This window comes from Hyla sarda, chromosome 2 (genome assembly GCF_029499605.1).
Source record: "Hyla sarda isolate aHylSar1 chromosome 2, aHylSar1.hap1, whole genome shotgun sequence".
NCBI classification, from domain to species: domain Eukaryota; kingdom Metazoa; phylum Chordata; class Amphibia; order Anura; family Hylidae; genus Hyla; species Hyla sarda.
In genome coordinates this window covers 217,420,343-217,444,535 of record NC_079190.1, presented here as the reverse complement: position 1 = coordinate 217,444,535, position 24,193 = coordinate 217,420,343, and the positions used below count along the sequence as shown (strand labels likewise).

The 24,193-nt window shown below is 43.6% G+C and overlaps 1 protein-coding gene across 1 annotated transcript in view; it reads right to left on the bottom strand.

The window, feature by feature from the left end:
• KSR1 (kinase suppressor of ras 1) overlaps positions 1 to 24,193 on the bottom strand; it is a 206,138-nt gene that overhangs the window by 101,754 nt on the left and 80,191 nt on the right. Inside the window, exon 2 of the mRNA XM_056556364.1 lies at positions 11,273 to 11,413. Within this exon, the coding sequence (XP_056412339.1) occupies positions 11,273 to 11,413 (141 nt within the window). The remainder of the gene's footprint in view (positions 1 to 11,272; positions 11,414 to 24,193) is intronic.

Here is a 24,193-nt window from a genome sequence, read left to right as displayed (position 1 = left end):
TCCCTCTTTCCAGTCAGATCACTTCACAAGTCAAGTACACAATGGATATGTGATGTCAATACAGCAGCCACATTTGTTATGTTTGGCTCTGTTCTGTGAATGTCACATTTTATCACTTTCACACCCCATCAAATATCCCTCTAGAGACCCAACTATGCAAACTTATTGCACTGTGTGTCTTCCACAAAAGAAGGCTGTATAACTGCTAAAATACAGGTATGTGACTTAAAGGGTTTATCCAGGAAAATAGTTTTTTTTTATATATCAACTGGCTCCAGAAAGTTAAACAGATTTGTAAATTACTTCTATTAAAAAATCTTAATCCTTTCAGTACTTATGAGCTGCTGAAGTTGAGTTGTTCTTTTCTGTCTAAGTGCTCTCTGATGACACCTGTCTCGAGAACCGCCCAGTTTAGAAGCAAATCCCCATAGCAAACCTCTTCTACTCTGTGCAGTTCCCGAGACAAGCAGAGATGTCAGCAGAGAGCACTGTTGCCAGACAGAAAACAACAACTCAAATTCAGCAGCTGATAATTATTGAAAGGATTAAGATTTTTAATAGAAGTAATTTACAAATCCGTTTAACTTTCTGGAGCCAGTTGATATATTTAAAAAAAGTTTTTTTCCTGGAATACCCCTTTAAAGGAGAACTCCAGCAAAAGAAAACGTATCTCCTGTCCACAGGATAGGAGATACGTAGCTAATCACGGGGAGTCCGACTGCTGGGACCCTCCACAATCTCTGGGACGGGACCCCTGCTCTCTCAGTGAAGAGCGCGTGTCATCTTTTGGTAGAGGATACACCCTCCATTCATTTCAATAGGAGCGGCAGTGATGCAACAATGCTGTACTTGGGTCTTTTCGGCGCTCTCATAGAAATGAATGGAGCGCATGCCGTCTTCTCCTTACTGAGCGCCGGGTCCCGCTAATGGGGTCCAGCGCTCGGATCCCTCCATCAGCTACTTATCTCCTATTCTGTGGATAGGGGATACAATTTTTTTGCCGAATTTCTTCTTTGGGTGATTAAAAAAAAAAAAAAAAAAAAAGTTATCCATAACTATATATTATAACATAATCCTGACATCTTGAAGTCTTCGTACTAGCCACTAGGCCTTAATAATAAGACATGTAGGTATAGGAGAAAAAAAGGGGGAGCGAGATGGAGGGCAGCGCCTCGTGTAATTCCGATGGGTGGTCTTGTATAGAAGTAATAATAGGTATTGTGCTCACCTGGAGCGACACTTAGCGAAATCCCGGAGCTGCAGCCTGCTGGTGTTCCTGGCAGGGTCCATCGGCAATGATACAGGATACGAAGAAACAGGAAAAAAGTGTACACCTTTGGATGTTGGCGCTGCTCAATGGAATAATTTTCTGTCGACACGTTTCGGATGAAGTATCAAGCATTTATTGATACATGCGAACAAAAAGACAGTGAAACAAGACGCATTTCGGGAGCTAGCCCTCCCTTCTTCAATTGTGAGGAGTATGCTGTCTCATACAGCATACTGACAGCATACTCCTCACAATTGAAGAAGGGAGGGCTTGCTCCCAAAACGCATCTTGTTTCACTGTCTTTTTGTTCGCATGTATCAATAAATGCTTGATACTTCATCCGAAACGTGTCGACAGAAAATTATTCCATTGAGCAGCGCCAGCATCCAAAAGGTGTACACTTTTTTCCTGTTTCTTCGTATCCTTAATAATAAGACGACATTTACTGTTCTGCACAGATCATTTTCAGCAGGAAAATAGTATAAAGATAAGATTGGCTCAGGCTGTTCACAATAGGTGATGGTCGAAGTTTAAAGAGGTTATCCTGAATTGGAAAAACTAAACTTATTTCTTCCAAAAACAGCACCACACCTGTCCTCAGACTGTGTGTGGTACTGCAGCTCAGTTGCAATTAAGTGAGCCGTAATACCACACACACAACCTGAGGATAGGCTTGGTGCCATTTTTGGAAGAAAATAGCTCTGTTTTTCTATCCCTGGATAAACTCCTCCTCCCTGCACAATGGCATCAGTACAGGACACAGAATTTGACTAGAAAACTTTGCCACTTAATAGGGTTCTCTCCAATCTATTGTTGCCCAAGTCCATGGGGCTTGTTGTAAAGCATATCTCTAAATGCTGTTAAAACTAGCCTAGACGAGCAGGGCTGCATCTATAATAAAGTACTAAAAATTAAATAAAGAAATTAACAGAAACAGATCATAAAAAGATCCATTAAGTTTAAATTGCTATTTCCCTATGAGGGAAGGATCACACAGTGAATGCGCATCGAATTTGATAGCAAAAAAAATAAAAAATAATAATAATAAAAATTTTTTTTTTTAAATTGGATGCTGCAAGAAATCATCGAATTTGATGCTGCAAGAAACCTGCCGGGCAGTCGGAGTATACGCTGCAGCCCTGTGTGTGTGGGTACTTCCCGCTGGCCGGCATATTTTTTTGCAACATCAAATATGCTGTGCATGCGCTGTATGTGACCCTACCCCAAAACAGATTTACATCATACCTTTGCATAGTACTTTTCTGGGAAATTGTTTACATTTGTTTTAGGTATTTACCTAGTGCAGTTTTTTCAATTTTTTTCCCCTAAAGATTGTGTCTCCAGCTGTTGCAAAACTACAACTCCCAGCATCCCCGGACAGCCATAGGCTGTCCGGGGATGCTGGGAGTTGTAGTTTTGCAACAGCTGAAGACACACTCTTTGGAAAACACTGACCTAGTGATGTCAGTTTTAAATCGTTATATCTCTTTTCCAATTCTGCCTAGTCATGCAGAGGTAGAAGGGTGAGTATTATATCACTGGATAACAAGGCTGGGAAAAAGCTGGGTCTCTACTCCTATGGGGGCTGCAGTAATGGTTACTTAGTTATCACCTTGTGCGCACCTAAAATTTTTGCATTAATTTGGATTTATGTCAAACTGACTAGAATATTATAAGAATTGTATTTCCGAGAAAGAAGCTGTATCTGGCTTCTAGAGAACAGATTGCACAGAACATGTAGTATCCATCGCGAGGCATACAGCTAAGCGCGCATGGGGGAGGAGAGGGTGTTGATCAGCAACAAAGTGATAATTAATTCCCACAATCTGCAAAGAAAAAGGAACAGATAGCTGCTCGGAGAATAAAGACATCTTATACCAGTATTCTACAGAGACCTAGCCATTAACTGTACCGATCATGCACCAAGCACCGGAGGTGCTGCCACACATACTGTTTCATAGCCAGAGGTACTATACACATAATATTATTATTTATTTAGTTAGTTATTTATTATTACTAATAATAATCATTTTATTTATTTATATAATACCAACATATTTTGCAGCGCTTCCCTATGCTCAGGGTACATATACAGACACACTTAGACATTATAGAGTTATACACGAACTGTAATAACAAACAAAAAGGGGTGAGCGCCATGTTCACAAGAGCTGAGAATAGTCTGGTAGCTAGAGGGGGTATACACACAGGGGGAGGCTTATCAAAACCTGTGCAAAGGAAAAGTAGAACAGTTGCCCATAGCAACCAATCAGGTCTTCTAAAAAAAAATATATATGATTGGTTGCTATGGGCAAGTGCTGCCCTTTTCCTCTGCACAGGTTTTCATAAATCGCCATTACAATGATTTTAAAAGCAAAAACTGCATTGTCAAAAACGTGTGCGCTTACCAAAATCACAACCGCACAGCATAGCTATCACATGTGGCCAAAAATTTTATTTTTTTTTTAGCCACCAACATTACAAATGCTACACTGCTCTAAAAAATTAAGGGAACACTAAAACAACACAATGTAACTCCAAGTCATTCTGTGAAATCGCACTGTCCACTCAGGAAACACTGATTGACAATCAATTTCACATGCTGTGGTGTAAATGGAACAGACAACAGGTGGAAATTATAGGCAATTAGCAAGACACCCCCAATAAAGGAGTGGTGCTGCAGGTGGTGACCACCGACCACTTCTCCGTTCCTATGCTTTCTGGCTGATGTTTTGGTCACTTTTGAATGCTGGCAGTGCTTTCACTCTAGTGGTAGCATGAGACAGAGTCTACAACCCACACAAGTGGCTCAGGTAGTGCAGCTCATCCAGGATGGCACATCAATGCGAGCTGTGGCAAGAAGGTTTGCCGTGTCTGTCAGCGTAGTGTCCAGAGCATGGAGGCGCTACCAGGAGACGTCGAGGAGGCTGTAGGAGGACAACAACCCAGCAGCAGGACTGCTACGTCTGCCTTTGTGCAAGGAGGAGCAGGAGGAGCACTGCCAGAGCCCTGCAAAATGACCTCCAGCAGGCCACAAATGTGCATGTGTCCACTCAAACGGTCAGAAACAGACTCCATGAGGGTGGTATGAGGGCCCCACGTCCCCAGGCAGGGGTTATGCTTACAGCCCAACACCGTGCAGGACGTTTGTCATTTGCCAGAGAACATCAAGATTGGCAAATTCGCCACTGGCACCCTGTGCTCTTCACAGATGAAAGCAGGTTCACACTGAGCACATGTGACAGATGTGACAGAGTCTGGAGACGCTGTGGAGAACTTTCTGCTGCCTGCAACATCCTCCAGCATGACCGGTTTGGCGGTGGGTCAGTAATGGTGTGGGGTGGCATTTCTTTGGGGGGCCGCACAGCCCTCCATGTGCTTGCCAGAGGTAGCCTGACTGCCATTAGGTACTGAGATGAGATCCTCAGACCCCTTGTGAGACCATTTGCTGGTGCGGTTGGCCCTGAATTCCTCCTAATGCAAGACAATGCTAGACCTCATGTGGCTGGAGTGTGTCAGCAGTTTCTGCAAGAGGAAGGTATTGATGCTATGGGCTGGCCCGTTTGTTCTCCAGGCCTGAATCCCATTGAGCATTTCTGGGACATCATGTCTCGCTCCATCCACCAACGTCATATTGCACCAAAGACTGTCCAGGAGTTGGGGGATGCTTTAGTCCAGGTCTGGGAGGACATCCGCCACCTCATCAGGAGCAAGCCGAGGCGTTGTAGGGAGGTCATATGGGCACGTGGAGGCCACACACAATACTGAGCCTCATTTTGACTTGTTTTAGGGACATTACATCAAAGTTCTATCAGCCTGTAGTGTGATTTTCCATTTTGATTTTGTGTGTGACTCCATATCCAGACCTCCATGGGTTGATAAATTTGATTTCCATTGATAATTTTTGTGTGATTTTGTTGTCAGCACATTCAACTATGTAAAGACAAAAGTATTTCATACAATTAGTTCATTCATTCAGATCTAGGATGTGTTATCTTAGTGTTCCCTTTATTTTTTTGAGCAGTGTATTAAAAAAGTATACAAAAAGAAAGTTGCAGCAGCACTCTTGGTCAAAAATGGAGTGCACCTTTTGATCAAAGCATGTCCTAAATCCACCACACGGAGGTCGCTTCACTTCAGATAGGACCCTAACACGCTCATTCCATTCACCTCTGCTAGGCATATAGGGGGAGATTTATCGAAACCTGTGCAGAGGAAAAGTTGTCCAGTTGCCCATAGCAACCAATCAGATTGCTTCTTTCATTTTTCACAGGCCTTCCTAAAAATGAAAGAAGTGAGCTGACTGGTTGCCATGGGCAACTGGGCAAGTTTTCCTCTGCACAGGTTTTTATATATCGTCCCCATAGCCTCTGACTGGGTGACATGCAGGAACCACTATCAATTTAAAAACCCTCCTGTGAATAGGGAGGGGTGCACGGCTAAAGAGGGTGCCACTCTTGCATTGCAAAGAAAAAAAAAATAGCCAGCACAACTACTTAATACACGGTTGCACGGTGCTGTGGCAAATACAAAGTATACAAAAAGAAGGTTGCAGCAGCACTCATGGTTAAAAAATAGAGGCTCCCTTTTTGATCAAAAGTGCAGCTACAACCTTCTTTTTGTATACTTTGTATTTGCCATAGCACCGTGCAACCGTGTATTAGGTAGTTTTGCTGGCTATTATTTATTTATTTTTAATGTTATTAAAACACATCCCTCTCATATGATCTATAATAACATATGAAATATATAGAGGAAAGGGGAACATCCAAGTATTACCATGTTTAGCCAGCTTATAACCCAAATACAAGTAACGTTTTACACTTCAAGCGGCAGAGGCCCAGAGGTGCTGTAAGATTACAAAAGCCTCTGCAAGCCTACGCAAACCCTCCTTTCTCTCCTAAATTTAGTCAGAAGTGTGCCCCCAGTGTCTCTCGTAGAGATGAGCGAACTTACAGTAAATTCGATTCGTCACGAACTTCTCGGCTCGGCAGTTGATGACTTTTCCTGCGTAAATTAGTTCAACCTTCAGGTGCTCCGGTGGGCTGGAAAAGCTGGATACATTCCTAGGAAAGAGTCTCCTAGGACTGTATCCACCTTTTCCAGCCCACCGGAGCACCTGAAAGCTGAACTAATTTATGCAGAAAAGTCATCAACTGCCGAGCCGAGAAGTTCGTGACGAATCGAATTTACTGTAAGTTCGCTCATCTCTAGTCTCTCTAGCAGGCAATATCCAAATCCACTATCAGGGTATCATAGGGTTAGCTGTTGCTATGCATTTTTTTTTTTTTTTGCGTTGTTGTTTTTAAAGGGGTTCTCCGGTGCTTACGCATCTTATCCCCTATCCAAAGGATCAGAGATATATCCCTCAAAGAATATCAGAGAAATATCAGAGAAATATCCCTCCTCAAAGAACTTCAGCATCCGAACATTGTGTGCCTTCTGGATGTTTTGATGCAAGATTCAAGGCTATATCTTATTTATGTCCAGTAAAGACGCTGCTGGGGACGCCCGTGATCATGCACGCGGCACCCCGTTTGTAATCAGTCCCCGGAGCGTGTTCACTCCGGGTCTGATTACGGGCGACTACAGGGCCGGCGGCGTGTGACGTCACGCCTCCGCCCCTCAATGCAAGCCTACAGGAGGGGGCGTGATAGCCCTGTAGGCTTGCATTGAGGGGCGGAGCGTGACGTCACACGCCGCCGGCCTTGTAGTCGCCAGTAATCAGATCCGGAGCGAACATGCTCCGGGGACTGATTACAAACGGGGTGCCGCGTGCATGATCACGGGCGTCCCCAGCGGCGGGACTCCAGCGATCAGGTATCTTATCCCCTATCCTTTGGATAGGGGATAAGATGTGTAAGCACTGGAGAACCCCTTTAAACTCCCACATTTTAAGAGCCATAACTCTCTAAATTTTCCATCTACAGACCTATGTGAGGTTTGTTTTTTTGCATGACCAGTTGTGACCAAGTGCAAATTTTGTGGTTTTTTTACGCAGTGCACTTTATGGTAAAAATGTTCTCTCGAGTAATTCCTCTTGAATTCTCCACTCCAAATTATACACATCTCCTCTGCCCATTGACTTTAATGTTATTTCTGCTGTCCTGTTCAAACTGCGGAAATTTTGCTAGCAGAATTCCGATGCTGAATTCCTTTCCCCTTGAAGAGAGAATGTTCATTCTTCAAGCGGAATCCGCGAGCAGAATCCAATAGAAGTCAATGGTAAAAAAAAATTCTGCCCAACATTGTTTTCAAGCGTAATTCGAGCGTAATTCAGAAAAGTAGATTAAATAGCCTCCTCCTTCATTCCCCTTCATTTCCGCATGGAAATTCCACTTGAATTCCGCTTGATGGAGAAGGCAACAATTTCATGACCGAAATTATTCCTCGTGAATTCCTCTTGAATTCCTCAGTGTGAGTGCACCCTAAAACTGTCCTCTTCTGACCCCTATAACTTAAATTTTTTCATGTACGGGGCTGTAAAGGTCCTAATTCCTTTGCCCCGTGGTCTATAGTTTTTATTGGAACCAATTGTTTTGATGGGACTTTCTGATCACTTTTTATTAATTTTTTCTGATACATGATGAGACCAAAAAACATTTACGCCATTCACCATGCGGGATCATAAACACTATATTTTAAAAGTTCAGGCAATAACGCATGCAGCGATACAAAATAGGTTTATTATTATTTTCTTTTTTTATGTAAAAAAAAAAAAAAGGAGTATAGGGTGATTTTATTTTTTATTAGGGGAGAGGCTTTTATGTAATTTTATTTAACACTTTTCAAAGTACCGTATTTATCGGGGTATACCACGCACTGGCCTATAACACGCACCCTCATTTTACCAAGGATATTTGGGTAAAAAAAGTTTTTTACCCAAATATCCATGGTAAAATGAGGGTGCGTGTGTGCGTGTGTATACTCCGATATACCCCCAGGAAAGGCAGGGGGAGAGAGGCTGTCGCTGCCCGCTTCTCTCCCCCTGCCTTTCCTGGGGTCTAGAGCCCTGCTAACGGCCCTTCTCTCCCCCTGGCTATCGGCGCCGCTGCCCGTTCTGTACCCCTGACTATCGGTGCCGGCGCCCCATTGCCGGCGCCGATAGCCAGGGGGAGAGAAGTGGCGCCGACAGCCAGGGGGAGAGAAGGGGCAGCGGCACCCATTGCCGGCGCCGCTGCCCCGTTGCCTCCCCCCATCCCCGGTGGCATAATTACCTGAGTCGGGTCCGCGCTGCTGCAGGCCTCCGGCGTGCGTCCCCTGCGTCTTTGCTATGCACGGCGCGGCGCACTGACGTCATGTGCCGCGCCGTTCAGCACATAGCAACGACGCCGGGGACGCACGCCGGAGGCCTGCAACAGCGCGGACCCGACTCAGGTAATTATGCCACCAGGGATGGGGGGAGGCAACGGGGCAGCGGCGCCGGCAATGGGTGCCGCTGCCCCTTCTCTCCCCCTGGCTGTCGGCGCCGCTTCTCTCCCCCTGGCTATCGGCACCGATAGTCAGGGGGACAGAACGGGCAGCGGCGCCGATAGCCAGGGGGAGAGAAGGGCCGACAGCAGCGCTCTAGACCCCAGGAAAGGCAGGGGGAGAGAAGCGGGCAGCGACGGCCTCTCTCCCCCTGCCTTTCCTGGGGGTGTATCGGCGTATAACACGCACACAGACTTTAGGCTAAAAATTTTAGCCTAAAAAGTGCGTGTTATACGCCGATAAATACGGTAATACTCCGTTCTTTTTTTTTTTCTTTAAGCAGAACTACGATTTTGTCAGGAATTTAAAAACGACTTACCTTCCACCGCTCCTCCAATGGCTTTGTTGTTCTGCTGCGGTCCCTGATGCACATCTCTTCTGGGTTCCCTGTGGTCAGTACATCATGCTGCGGCTCAGTAATTGCTGGTCGCAGCAATATCCCGCCTTGGTCAGTGATTGACTGAGCGGCACCAGGCAAAACCTTTTTTTATGTATATCAACTGGCTCCGGAAAGTTAAACAGATTTGTAAATTACTTCTATTAAAAAATCTTAATCCTTCCAATAGTTATTAGCTTCTGAAGTTTTCTGTCTAACTGCTCAATGATGATGTCAAGTCCCGGGAGCTGTGCATGATGGGAGAATATCCCCATAGGAACTCAACTTCAGAAGCTAATAACTATTGGAAGGATTAAGATTTTTTAATAGAAGTAATTTACAAATCTGCTAAACTTTCCGGAGCCAGTTGATATATAAAAAAAAGTTTTGGCCTGGAATACCCCTTTAATACCTCAGATTATAGCCCAGCAATCACTGGAAGAGGCAGGGTATTGCTGCGTCCAGCAATTGCTGAGCCGCAGCATGATGTACTGACCACAGGAAAGCCAGAAGAGGAGCACACCGTGGACAGCAGCAGGACAACAGAGGCACCAGAGGAGAGGCGAGAGGTACGTAGATGTTTGTTTATATACCTGACAGAACAGTAAATTTGCTAAAAAACAAAACTATTATTTAAAAAATATATATTAATACTAGTTTTACAAATAAGGTAATACGCTTCAATAGTGCCCACACAGTTTGATGGCTTGAGATGGTGCAACAGACATGGAGGACCTGACATCCAGGAAGATGCTGGGGCCCGCATTAATTGTGTAAAGCTGGTAATTAACATTAGCAATTGTGACTACTGATGGGTCGATCTCCGTAATTGGACCACAGAACCAGGTAATTATACCTAATTTTAGTCCTATTTTACCGCATTATAACCCTTAGTATTGGGTTAAATGTGGGTGAATAGGCAGTCAGTTTTACTTTAAAGGAAATTTGTCATCAGTATCACCCACACTAACCTGTCATACAGGCTTGTAGTGTGGGTGATACTGATCAAAACGATACTTACCCGTGTCCCGAACCATCCAGCTCCCGAACCATCCAGCCGTACAATCGTTATTTAGCTTTTTCTTCATATGTAAATGAGGTCCTTGGGGCATGGGTGGAGCTACGACCGGAGCTCCGGGCACCCCTACGTCATCAGCGGGCAGATGTTCCATCCGGCTCATCCATATGCATAATCCTCCTCCCTCCTTGCATTGTTGGTTTACTCTATGGCGCATGCACCACTTCCAGGGCAAAGTGGCGCATGCGCTGTAGAGTAAAAGGGGGATTATGCATATGCATGAGCCCAGGCGGAGCACCTGCCCGGCCGAAGATGACGTAGGGGTGCCCGGAGCTTTGGTCGTAGCTTCGCCCATGCCCCAAGGACCTCATTTACATATAAAGAAAAAGCTAAATAACGTTGGAATGACTGGACAGTTTGGGACACGGTAAGTATCGTTTTGATCAGTATCACCCGTACTACAAGCCTGTATGGCAGGTTAGTGTGGGTGATACTGATGATAGATTTCCTTTAAGAGAATTGACATAAATTGAGGCTGTCCTGGAAAATAAAATATGTCTGTGGGGATCAGTGTCAGACTGGGGATCAAAATATTATCAGACCATCTACTGTAGTTCTGTGGCCAGCAAGAGCGTTACCATGACATGGACAGATTAGCTGCCATGAACATATAGGGGATTGAACAGACAGAGCAGAGCGAGCTTGCCCTGTGAAGGTAGGTTTCATCTGTACATAGCTTGTCTCCTGTAGGTAGGACCCCCAGCAGGTAGTTTGCCTTGTGTAGATAGTTAAACTGATTGCTATACAGGGCAAGCCACAGTTTTACAGAATGGGACAGCGGAAAGTCTAAAATAAATGGCACACATTGATAAACACTGGTATAAACAATGAGAAGGATTTCTCAGCTCCCAATCACCTCAAAAGAAGCTAAAATGGCACTGCCACTGTCCAATGTACAGAGCCGATGCTCCCAATATTAATGTCCGACCTCCATTGCTTGCCTTAACAGTTGATCAGAAAGAGTACTGGGTGTTAGCACCCTGATGACCAGCTATTGATGACCTGTCCTGAGGATAGGCCTTCAATTACTATTGCCTGGTAAACCCCTTTAAAGCATGGATTGGAAACATGCACTTACCTGCACCACCTCATTTCTCACACCAATTATATAGAGCCAGTCAGGGACCTTAGGATAACGGTTCAGCCTCTGTGTTCTCTCAGGATGAGGTACTTGAAGCTTGCATTGAAGCTGCTTACTGATATAGTTCATCAGCTTGGCCTGCGGGGATAGAGTAATATATTAATATATTGCATGAAGAAATAAATCATAACGTGTCAAAAGTTTTTATCGATCAGGGTCTGGGTGTTCAGACAACCAACAATCGCTAGATAGAGTCAAGAAAAGTATTCAACAGAAGGATGAATGAAAGCCGGCCACTCACCAGTAAGTTCTTTCTTCAGGCTTTTATTGTAGAAACATAATACATTGATATATGGGGGGATACAAAAAGGAAGAGCAGGGGGGTACAGAGGCGACAAGCTCCGTTATCGGAAACAGAGCTTGTCGCCTCTGTACCCCCCTGCGTTCTCTTTTTGTATCCCCCCCCCATACGTCAACGTGAGTATTATGCTGCTACAATAAAAGCCTGAAGAAAGAACTTACTGGTGAGTGGCCGGCTTTCATTCATCCTTCTGTTGATTGTTGTGAACTTGCTGAACTTCGTCTTTAGCCAGAGCACCACCTGTATTCTTAAAGCAAGAAAGAATCTAAAACCCTAGTCCAAGTACCTCCAGCAGTTGAGAAGTTGCAGTGCCGAACGGACGAGAGAGTCAGGAAAAGCATGAGGCTTAGCCTTGTAAATCTATGGAGCCCATCTTATGCAACGAGCCAGAAGTGCACAGAGTAAAGGAGGGATGCTCCCAGCCGGGTGCTTCACCCCCCCCCCCTCTTTCTAGCGATTGGTGGGGGTCTAAATGCCCAGGTCAATCAAAACTTGACAAATTAACTTTATATACAAGTGCTCCAATAGAATTTCAATATTGATTACATAATTAGCCAATGAAAGGTGTATACACAATATGACATCATCTGTGCCTCCTACAATAATGCATGTTTATATACAGTTTTATCCCAATGTCATACATATATATCCAACATAAAGTGACATAAAGTGCTGATCACATAACCATACAGGAGCGAGACTGAAAGCTCCACAATGCGTTTGTAAACAATTTTGTGTAAGGATTTTCTAACGTTTTTCTCCGCAGATCCTGTCATCTATTTCAGCTGCAATTTACACCTTTTTCCAGGTGTTAATTGTAATAAATGTGGTGCGTCCATGGTGCCATGCCCCTTCTTATGATGGCACACCTACTTTGTACCAAACTTCGCTAACTTGACAAGCGCTACACAAAGTGTCAGAAGGACACAAAATTGTTGCGCAAGGGGGATGTTTGTGCAGAAATGTTGTGACTTTTTGCCATATATGTTAGGTGCAAGGATTAAAAATCCCCAACCCCATCTGTAAATCCACCCTTAGGGTAGGGTCACAAATACCACATTTGCAGCATATTTTGCTGCATATTTTCTGCTGCTTATTTTTATACCCATTGAAGTTCGGTTTGTGGCGAATTTCCGGCAGCTGATATTTTGCTGACGAAAATCTGCTCCATTCAAACTTGCAGCAGGAAAAAGTTTCGAGTTTGCAATCAAATCCGCCTGTGTGAACAAGCCCTTAGGGTACGTTAACATGGTTGAATTTCCTACAGATTTTACAGCGGATTTTACTATCATTGACTTGAATGGATCAACAGAAAATCCACAAATCTGCCGCTATTGCAGATTTTTTGCTGACTCATTGAAGTCAATGGTAGCATAATACACCACAGATTTTCTGCAGCGAATACACTGTGGAAAATAAGCAGCAAATCCCCCCTTGAGAACGAACGGACCTTTAGGGCTCGTTCACACGGGTAGATTTAATTGCAAACTCACTTTGTTTTCCGGCTGCAAGTTTGAATGGGGGCGGGCACTCCGTGGCAGATTTCCGGCATCTGACTTTTCACTGACAAAAATCTGCTGCGGACAGCCAGTCCCTTTTCAGACTCGCAGCTTGAAAATAGGCGAGCTCGCAATTAAATCTACTGCCCTAACCAGCCCTAAGGCTACTTACACACAGCAGTATTTTGCAAGCTAAAACCAGTAGTGGGCCCAAAATATGTAAGTCTTTCCATTGAGTTTTTTTTCTCTTTAGATAAACTTTTTGTGTTTTCACAAATACAGATACAAAATACTAAGTCAAATACTGTTGTGTGAAACCAGTCCCAAGGATTTTCCCAGTTTTAAGCAAATATAGTTTATATATATATATAGAACTCAACGTGTGTGTGTATGTATGTGTGTATGTTCCAGCATCACATCCAAACGGCTAAAGATATTAACATGAAACTTGGCACACATGTTACTTATATGTCAACAACAAACATAGGATAGGTGATTTAACCCTTACTCACCCCCATTTGCCAGGGGCGGGGTTCATGTTTAAAATCCCATACAAGTAATATATGTGACTGCTAACTTCCAAACGGCTGGAGATATTTCGATAATACTTTGTCACATGTTATTTATATATCCACTTAAAATATATAAAAATATATAAATATATAAAATATATAAATATAAATATTGTCTGTATCACTTAAAATATAGGATAGTTAATTTAACCCTTCACTACCCCCATTTGTGAGGGTCGGGGTTTTTGTTTAATGTCCCATGCAAATCCGTACGGCTGGAGATATTTCAATAACTGGTACACATATTACGGGTCGGGATAGGAGGTCAGGATAGGTGGACGGGATAGGATTACGGGATAGGAGGACGAAATAGGAGGACGGGATAGGATTACGGGATAGGAGGACGAAATAGGAGGTCGGGATAGGAGGACGGGATAGGAGGACATGATAGGAGGACCGGGATAGAAGGACCGGGATAGGAGGACCGGGATAGGAGGACGCGATAGGAGGTCGAGATAGGAGGTCGAGATAGGAGGTCGAGATAGGAGGTCGGCATAGGAGGTCGGGATAGGAGGTCGGGATAGGAGGTCGGGATAGGAGGACGGGATAGGAGGACGGGATAGGAAGTCGAGATATGAGGACGGGATAGGAGGTCGCGATAGGAGGACGGGATAGGAGGACGTGATAGGAGGACGGGATAGGAGGTTGAGAAAGGAGGACGGGATAGGAGGACGGGATAGGAGGACGGGATAGGAGGTCGGGATAGGAGGACGGGATAGGAGGTCGGGATAGATGGACGGGATAGATGGACGGGATAGATGGACGGGATAGGAGGACGGGATAGGAGGACGGGATAGTAGGACGGGAAAGTAGGACGGGAAAGAAGGTCGAGATATGAGGACGGGAAAGGAGGATGGGAAAGGAGGACGGGAAAGGAGGACAGGAAAGGAGGATGGGATAGGAGGACGGGATAGGAGGACGGGATAGATGGACGGGATAGGAGGACAGGAAAGGAGGTTGAGATAGGAGGAATGGAAAGGAGGTCGAGATAGGAGGACGGGAAAGAAGGTCGAGATAGGAGGACGGGAAAGGAGGACGGGATAGGAGGACGGGATAGGAGGACGGGATAGGAGGACGGGATAGGAGGTCGGGATAGGAGGTCGGGATAGGAGGTCGGGATACGATGACGGGATAGGAGGTTGGGATATGAAGTCAAAAGCTTCCTCCTTTGTTTATTTTCCTCCCCAACAAGGATTAGGAAGGAAAAACCGGGCAACGCCGGGTACTCAGCTAGTCTATATATATAAAACTCAACGTGTGTGTGTGTATGTATGTATGTGTGTATGTTCCAGCATCACGTCCAAACGGCTAAAGATATTAACATGAAACTTGGCACACATGTTACTCATATGTCATCAACAAACATAGGATAGGTGATTTAACCCTTACTCACCCCCATTTGCCAGGGGCGGGGTTTATGTTTAAAGTCCCATACAAGTCAATGGGAAATATATGTTACTGCATAACTTCCAAACGGCTTGAGATATTTCGATAATACTTGGTCACATGTTACTTATATGTCCACTTAAAATATAGGATAGTTAATTTAATCCTTAACTACCCCCATTTGTGAGGGTCGGGGTTTTTGTTTAAAGTCCCATGCAAATCAATGGGAAATGTATGTTCCCACATAACTTCCGGCTGGAGATATTTCAATAACTGGTGCACATATTACGGGTCGACATAGGAGGTCGACATAGGAGGACGGGATAGGAGGACCGGGATAGGAGGACCGGGATAGGAGGACGCGATAGGAGGACGCGATAGGAGGACGCGATAGGAGGTCGGGATAGGAGGTCGGGATAGGAGGTCGGGATAGGAGGTCGGGATAGGAGGTCCGGATAGGAGGTCCGGATAGGAGGTCCAGATAGGAGGTCCGGATAGGAGGTCCGGATAGGAGGTCGGGATAGGAGGTCGAGATAGGAGGACCAATGTAAGGAGGAAATGAAATCAAAAGCTTCCTCCTTTGTTTATTTTCCTCCCCAACAAGGATTAGGAAGGAAAAACCGGGCAACGCCGGGTACTCAGCTAGTTACATATAAAGGTTAAGCAACTTGGACAGTGGACTGGTGTGGAATTTATACACCCAGTTTGTCAGAGGCGTACATAACTTTTTACAGAAAACCGGAGCATCCCTTCATGGTTATGCACGGTATGCTTGTTTTGCCACCAATCCACTGAGAACCTTCACAAAGTTAAAGGGGTACTCCTGTGGAATTTTTTTTTTTTAAATCAACTGGTGCCAGAAAGTTAAACAGATTTGTAAATTACTTCTATTAAAAAATCTTAATCCTTCCAGTACTTTTCAGGGGCTATATACTACAGAAGAAATGCTTTTCTTTTTGGATTTCTCTGATGTCATGACCACAGTGCTCTCTGCTGACCTCTGCTGTCCATTTTTGGAACTGTCCAGAGCAGGAGAAAATCCCCATAGCAAACATATGCTGCTCTGGACAGTTCCTAAAATGGACAGCAGAGGTCAGCAGAGAGCACTGTGGTCGTGACATCAGAGAAATCCAAAAAGAAAAGCATTTCCTCTGTAGTATACAGCCCATAAAATGTATTGGAAGGATTAAGATTTTTTAATAGAAGTCATTTACAAATCTGTTTAACTTTCTGGAACCAGTTGATTTAAAAAAAAAAAAAAAAAGTTTTCCAGGGGAGTACCCCTTTAAAGAAACAGCAGGGATCCATTTTCCAGACTGGCACAGATCAATTTTAATGCACATCAATAGAAAAAAAAATCTTTAAAATGGAAAGCCACGGGGAGCTTGGAAACAGATAACTTACGTTATGGTTAGACACTTGCTGTGCTTTTTAATGTATACAGGAAATATAAAACCAGAATTCATTATTATCTGTGCTATGGAAAGTGTTAACAGAAGGGCGAGTTGCTTTCCCACACATGTTCAGCACATGGCCACATGTTACACGAAACCACCATACTGTTAAATGGAAAGGTCCCACAAGCACGTACATGTTACCATGAAGAGCTCTATATGTGACATGAAGGGCTTTACCACCATGTTTAAAGGTTTGCAGAACATTTGCTCATTTTTTTGTCATACCCATATGTTGCTAAAGCTATTGACTGGATTTCAGTGTGTGTAATTTATCATTAGGCCATGTTCACACGGCCACAAATGAGTGACATGTCTGAACACGGGTGGACATTCCGCAAATTTGAATGTTCCAGCAGTCGCTAGGACCGCTCGGAAATGCTCCATCATAGAAGGCAATGCATTTACTAGGGGAATCGGCAGAAAGAATAGACATGTCTTTTCTTTCTGTGGATGCTGAAATCAGGATTTCCACAACAGAAACATTTGGCATGAAAAGTCAGCCATGTGCACAGTGCAGCAGATTCCCTTTGAAATTAAGGGGAGCTGACAATTTATTGCGCTGACAAAACCTAAATCATATACCGTATAAACTCGAGTATAAGCAGAGTTTTTTAGCACTATTTTTCGTGCTGAAAATGCCCCCCCTCGGCTTATACTCGAGTGAACTCTCCGCATGAACGTCCCTGTACGTCGTCGTCAAGGTAACGTCACTAGTCCGGGGCCGGGCCCGGAGCGCGGAGAAGAGGGCCCCCCCCCGATGAAAATGGACAGCCCGCAACGACTAATCATCCCCACCGGACGGTCCCTGCAGCATAGATGGCCCGGACCAGCTCACCCTTCCTTCCTATCGAGGGGCGATGAGTAGAAAACTAAAGGGGGTGTCTGGATGATGAAGAAGGCCACAGTGGTCTTCAACCTGCGGACCTCCAGAGTTTTCAAAACTACAACTCCCAGCATGCCCGGACAGCCGATGGCTGGGATTGACAGGCAGTGATGATGATGGTGGTCTGGATGATGACGGGGGTCTGGATGATGACATGGGGGATGATGCATTTCCCACCCTAACCTTATAGTTGAGTCAATAACTTTTCCTGTTTTTTTTTTTGGGTGAAATCGGGTTGGCTTATACTCGAGTATATACGGTAATCAGAGGTGTAGTTTGTAGCTTCTGGGCCCCCGATACAAAATCTGAAACGGCCCCATATGCCAATTATAATACTGGTCTCTTAAGGGGCAGATGTGCTTTGGGGCCCCCTTAGGTTCCATGTGACTGCTACCTCTGCTACCTCTATAGCAACGCCCCGGCATATAATACAACGTCCCTTGTCATCTGTTAAATGCAGATAGCAGCTGGCACAAACTGTGTATAAAGCTAAGTTCCTGAGCAGCTCCATACTCCATACCAACCCCGACACATATATATGCGACGTATATGCATCTTATGATCCGAAAAATATTGTAAAATGCAAAAACTGTTATATTCATTTAAAGTGACATTCGCTACAATAGGGGAGTGGGGGAGGTCAGATACATTTTCACAGCAGTGTATATATCATGTACCTTGCAGAAATAATTATCTTTCATTGCCATAATTCAGAATGCCAATGGATTTAACAAAAAGGTCTCCATGGAAACTAAGCTTTTGTTTAGTTTAAACCATTAATGCCATACACAAAAATACATTTCAGCTTTTCTATAAATAATAAATTTAATCCCAGATGCACTTTAACAACTTGCACCAACTCCATTAAAGTCTAAGCCTTCTACTAAAGAAAGCCTTCAAAGTAATACCTCATACTATTCTGATCGGAGTGAAGCTCTGCAGCTGTATCGGAAAACACTAAATCCTATGTAAATACACGTAACTGTTATTTGATGAAAAGTTATTCAACTTGCTTATTTTCAACTATTTTTCCTATATTTTAACACCTGGCAATTTTTAACATTTTTGCTTTCTGTAAGTGAATAGAGTTATTTATATACACATCCAGAAAACCCTTACTTATCTGTGAGAGATATTTTATATGTAAGATATGTGTTTGCTACAGTGAACATTTGGGGAATGGTTTTTAATATCTGCAGCCAGTTCTTTATCTGGGGCCAGGACAAACAGGTGCATGCCTTAGGCAAATAGGAAGAGTTTAAAGGGGTAATTCCAGAAAAAAAACTTTTTTTTTAATATCAACTGGCTCCAGAAAGTTAAACAGATTTGTAAATTACTTCTATTAAAAAATCTTAATCCTTTCAATAATTATCAGCTGCTAAAGTTGAGTTGTTGTTTTCTGTCTGGCAACAGTGCTCTCTGCTGACATCTCTGCTTGTCTCGGAAACTGCACAGAGTAGAAGAAGTTTGCTATGGGGATTTGCTTCTAAACTGGGCGGTTCCCGAGACACGTGTCATCAGAGAGCACTTAGACAGAAAAGAACAACTCAACTTCAGCAGTGCATAAGTACTGAAAATATTAAGATTTTTTAATAGAAGTAATTTACAAATCTGTTTAACTTTGTGGAGCCAGTTGATTTTTTTTCCTGGATAACCCCTTTAAGGTTGGGTTCACATTACAGAATCTCCGGCCAGAAATATTCTGTATGGAGATTGTGTGGTGCGGCTCAGTCAGCTCTTGGACCGCTCATGTATGCATCGTATCTGTATCCTATTCCATTGAAATAATAAACTTGATCATTCTTTTGGTGGAGTCCTGAATTTTTATTTATCGCAGTGGAATTGTCCGCCATGGAAATTCAGCAGTGCGCAAGGTGCAGTAGAAACCCATTGGGGGGAATATTCAAAAACTTGTGGTATTAGGGCTCTTTATTTTGCTCCTGAAAGTGTGTTAACTGCGCCTCATTTTCAGAAGTGTGTTTGAGCTTTTAAATAGCACAAAAAGCTAATTATTTAACACCAAGTATACTTGGTATTATCTGCGACACTTTGAGCGCCAGAAAGTGGTGCTAAACCTTTGAAAATAGGGTGCTAATAGCACAAAAATCCTAACCACGCCCTAACTACACGCCTTAAAAAAAAATTGGCTATCATGTGCTAATTATCTGAATATGTGGCGCTAATAGTGTGCACCACATTTTAAGCAAATGTGGTGCAGCTAATGCAAAAAAGTGGCGCTAAATTCTTTGAATATTCCCCCCATTGAAAATAATGAAAGACTGCTGAAGCAGAATTTCCGAGTGGAATTTTTCAGGGGAATCCAGCCTAAAGCGATCTGCTTAAAGAACAGTTTTAGAAGCACTGCTATAGAGAAGCGGTTAGTATATAAAAATGAATGAATAAATGAATGAATAAATGAATGAATAAATAAGTAAATAAATATACCTAGAGAACAAACAACCCCAATACCACCAACTAACATTGCATGGAGGAAAACATTTAAATTATCAATGGTGAGGTTTGTATTGTGCTCTGCTGAAGCTGGCCTTAAAGGGGTACTTCACTGCTCAGTGTTTGGAACAAACTGTTCCAAATGGCGGAGCGGACGCCGGAAGCTTGTGACATCATAGCCACGTCCTCATAATGTCATGCCCCACCCCCTCAATGCAAGTCTATGGGAGGGGGCGTGACAGCCATCACACCCCCTCCCATAGACTTGCATTGAGGAGGCGGGCCTGACGTCACAAGGGGGCAGGGCTATGATGTCACGAGCTTCCGGCATCCGCTCCAGCGTTTGGAACAGTTGGTTCCAAACGTTGAGCAGCGGAGTATCCCTTTAAAGTCCGAGGGGCAGAGTCCAAGGGGCTAGTCTGTGCTCATCACGAAAGCCTGCATCACTGCCAGACAGACTTAGCTGCCAGGGCCCAGGTTGTGTCTATAGGGCCCTGGGAAGGAGTATAGGTGCAGACTAACAGGGTATAACCTACCCAGGCCCGTAATAAGGGAGAACGCGGAAAAGTAGTATCACCCAGCAGAGCCAATAACAGAATCAGAGACAGAATCAGGTGTCAACAGAGAGCACTGTGGTCACACAGAAAGGAAATTCAAAAAGTAAAGAACTTCCTGTGGAGCATATAGCAGCTGATAATTACTGTAAGGATTAAATACTGTAAAGGAGTACCCTTTAAAAAGTAAAAAAAACAAAAAACCAACACATTATAACTGCGTTTATAAAAGCCTTAGTCTAAGCTCGTACGTTGTTTACTCTGGTACAACCAAACTTTAATTTGTTATTCATTTGTCAGTTTAAAGATATCCAACAGCTGGCAGTGCTAGGAACCAAACTTGGCACTACTAACTAAACACAGACCACATGTTGGGATAGGAATGTGAATCTCATGACACCAAGACAACTGTGATGACTATGTAAGTTTCCATAGCATCCAGCATTAAAATACAGTGGGGGAGGTAGAAGGGGTTAAAGCATTATTATGTAATGTCCAATTAAATCTTCACGACAAAGAAAAGAAATGTTCTGAACAGTTTGTAGCCAGTGAACAGAAAAGAAACAATATATAAAGTAACAGTGTGGTAAATGGATTATAAAGCATGCAGCATACTAGATTGCAAGGGGCGAGCTGCATGACAACCTGAAGGTTGCTAAGATACAGGTTACACACATTTCATCCACTACTCTTACAAAATTCACTTTAAGGGTAGGGTCACAAATGTATTTTGCTGCGTATTTTGCTGACTTCAAAGAGTAGGAAAATACGCTAGGGCTGGGCGGTATACCGGTTCATACCGAATACTGAAATTTTTGTGCTGCACGATATGAATTTTTCCCCATACTGCAATACCGGTTGGGCCCCTCCCCCTTGGGAATGTATTATCAGCGCAGCGCTGTCCCCACATCGGGGAACTAATCATATGTGACCCGCCAGTGCTGTTCTGCTCCCCCCAAATCATGTTACCCGCCAGCGCTGTTCTGCTCCCCCCCAAATCATGTAAAGCTCTGTCCGGCTTCTTACAAGACAGTGGGCTCAGCCTATCACTGGCCGGGGCAGGATATCGCTGCGGCCTGTCATAGGCTGACTGCTGTCCGACGTTCCCGTCCCCAGCGTGAGGCCGACGTAGGTGAGTTAAAGTTTATTTTCTGTATCTTTTGCAGCACGGGCATAGGGATACAGCGTACAGCAGTGGTCTCAAACCTGCGGACCTCCAGCTGTTGCAAAACTACAACTCCGGGCATGCTGGGAGTTGTAGTTTTGCAACATCTGGAGGTCCGCAGGTTGGAGACCACTGGCGTACAGCGAGTTCCAGCGCCGGCGGCCCCCAACAAAGAGAAGGAGGGTAGTGCTTGCGGGTGACATATGTGAGTAGTACCTTGCTGGGCTGATCATTAATTGGGGGGAGCAGAACAGCGCTGGCGGGTAACATGATTTTGGGGGGTGAAAGAAATACCGTTATATACCGTGGAACCGCCATACAAAATTACCGTGATACACATATTTGGTCATACTGCACAGCTCTAAAATACGCAGTTGCAAATACGCAGCTAAATACACACCTGTGACCCTACCCTAAAAGGAGTTATCCAGCATTACAAAAACAGAGCTGATTTCTTTAAAAAAAAAAAACTGCACCTCATTTGTCTGCCAGCTGGGTGTGGGATCGCAGCTCAGTGCCACTGTAGTGAATGGAGCCAAGTTGTGATACCACACACAACCTGGGGACAGGTTTGGCGCTGTTTTTGGAAGAAAAAAACCCTCTATATTTCTATTGCTGGATAACCCTTTAAAGCCTTAAGCCTCATACACACGACTATTATTATTACAGATCCATACCAATTCAATGTATTACGGATTTGTAATGCTGCATTGATGTTATTCATAAGCATGTTATACATAAGAATTTTGTAAGATTTAAAGAAACACTGTCAGCAAAGTCACCCGCACTAACCAGTGGTACTGGCTGGTAGTGAGGGTGACGCTGATTAAAACGCTGCCTACCATGCCTGGATCTAGTGCAGCGTTCCTTTGTTATGTTCCTAATCGTGATTATGCAAATGAAGCAGTCAGCGCTGCCGGATAGCCGTTTATGCGATGGCCCGACATACAAAAGCATCGTATGTTGATGCTGCCATCGTATGTTGATGCTCTCTGATCGTCGTATGTCGGGCCATCGTAGGTCACTGTACTGGTAATTTCTATATATTTTCAGCCTTTTATCTCTAGTGATACCTAGGGTAAAGCTAAATTGTCAGCCACTTTTCCTTTAGTGTCCTTTCCTCAACATTATTATGCTTAATGTCCTCAGACCATCCAGATTTATATTTTAGACAAATAGAAAGTGACGGTGCTCGAAGTTAAATAGATACTGGGTCTCAATAATAGTAAATAAATGTATTTAAAAAATTGTATTTATTAAAAAAAAATCACAATAAACATAGCTGTGAAAAATATATCGATGTATATATCTGTCTGGAAAAGCCACAGGGCCCTTGTGTCTTACTTCAAGCTATATGATGACGTATAAGCAAGTAATAAAATACAATGAAGCATAAAAAAATAGGACTGCTGCTGAATTAAAATGCAATTCTTATAACACTATATAGTATTAATGCAATAATCTCTAATTGGAGCAAAAATTTTCAAATGTCCATTAATCCAGCAAAAAATGTTCAAATGTCCATTAATCAGGCAAAATGACCTGCAGGTGCTTTTAATTCGGCAAAAATATAGTTTTTTTTTTTTTTTAGCAGTAATGCAATAATGTAACTGCAGAAATGTTACTGTCACAGTTCAACAATGTTTTTGGATGTCTTGCAACAATGTAACTGCAGAAGTGTTACAGCGGTGTGTCCGGCAAGGAGATAACTGTAACTGGGTTTTATTTGGGAGTGAATAATAAAAATGGTGAATAACTCTCACCTCTCCCTCCGATTGCAAGCGGGAGTGTAGATCGCGGCAGTGATTTTCGCAATTCGGCAGCGCAACTCCGTTAGTCCGGGCTGTATGGAGCCGGCTCTGCCTTGGTGCAGCTACAGCAGCGAATACTTACAGCTCCTGGAGTTGTCAGCGCAACTCCGATGTGCCTTAGTGCTGTCTCCTTAAAGGGGTGCTCCTGTGGAAACATTTTTTTTAAATCAACTGGTGCAATCAACTGGTGCCTGAAAGTTAAACAGATTTGTAAATTACTTCTATAAAAAAAATCTTAATCCTTCCAGTACTTTTTAGGGGCTATATACTACAGAAGGAATGCTTTTCTTTTTGGATTTCTCTGATGTCATGACCACAGTGCTCTCTGCTGACCTCTGCTGTCCATTTTTGGAACTGTCCAGAGCAGGAGAAAATCCCCATAGCAAACATATGCTGCTCTGGACAGTTAATAAATGGACAGCAGAGGTTAGCAGAGAGCACTGTGGTCGTGATATCAGAGAAATACAAAAAGAAAAGCAATTCCTCTGTAGTATACAGCCCATAAAATGGATTGGAAGGATTAAGATTTTTTAATAGAAGTAATTTACAAATCTGTTTCACTTTCTGGCACCAGTTGATTAAAAAAATAAAGTTTTCCCCGGGAGTACCCCTTTAAAGATCCATGTAGGTCAAATTCACTGTGATGGATCTCTGCTCTGCGGCTGATAAGGATAACTCCGGCATCCTCATGTAGCAATTGAGCACAAGGAGCTCGCAGATAGACAGAGTATTATCTGTCAAGTAGGATTAAAATCCGAGCAAGTGGCAATTGCTCAACA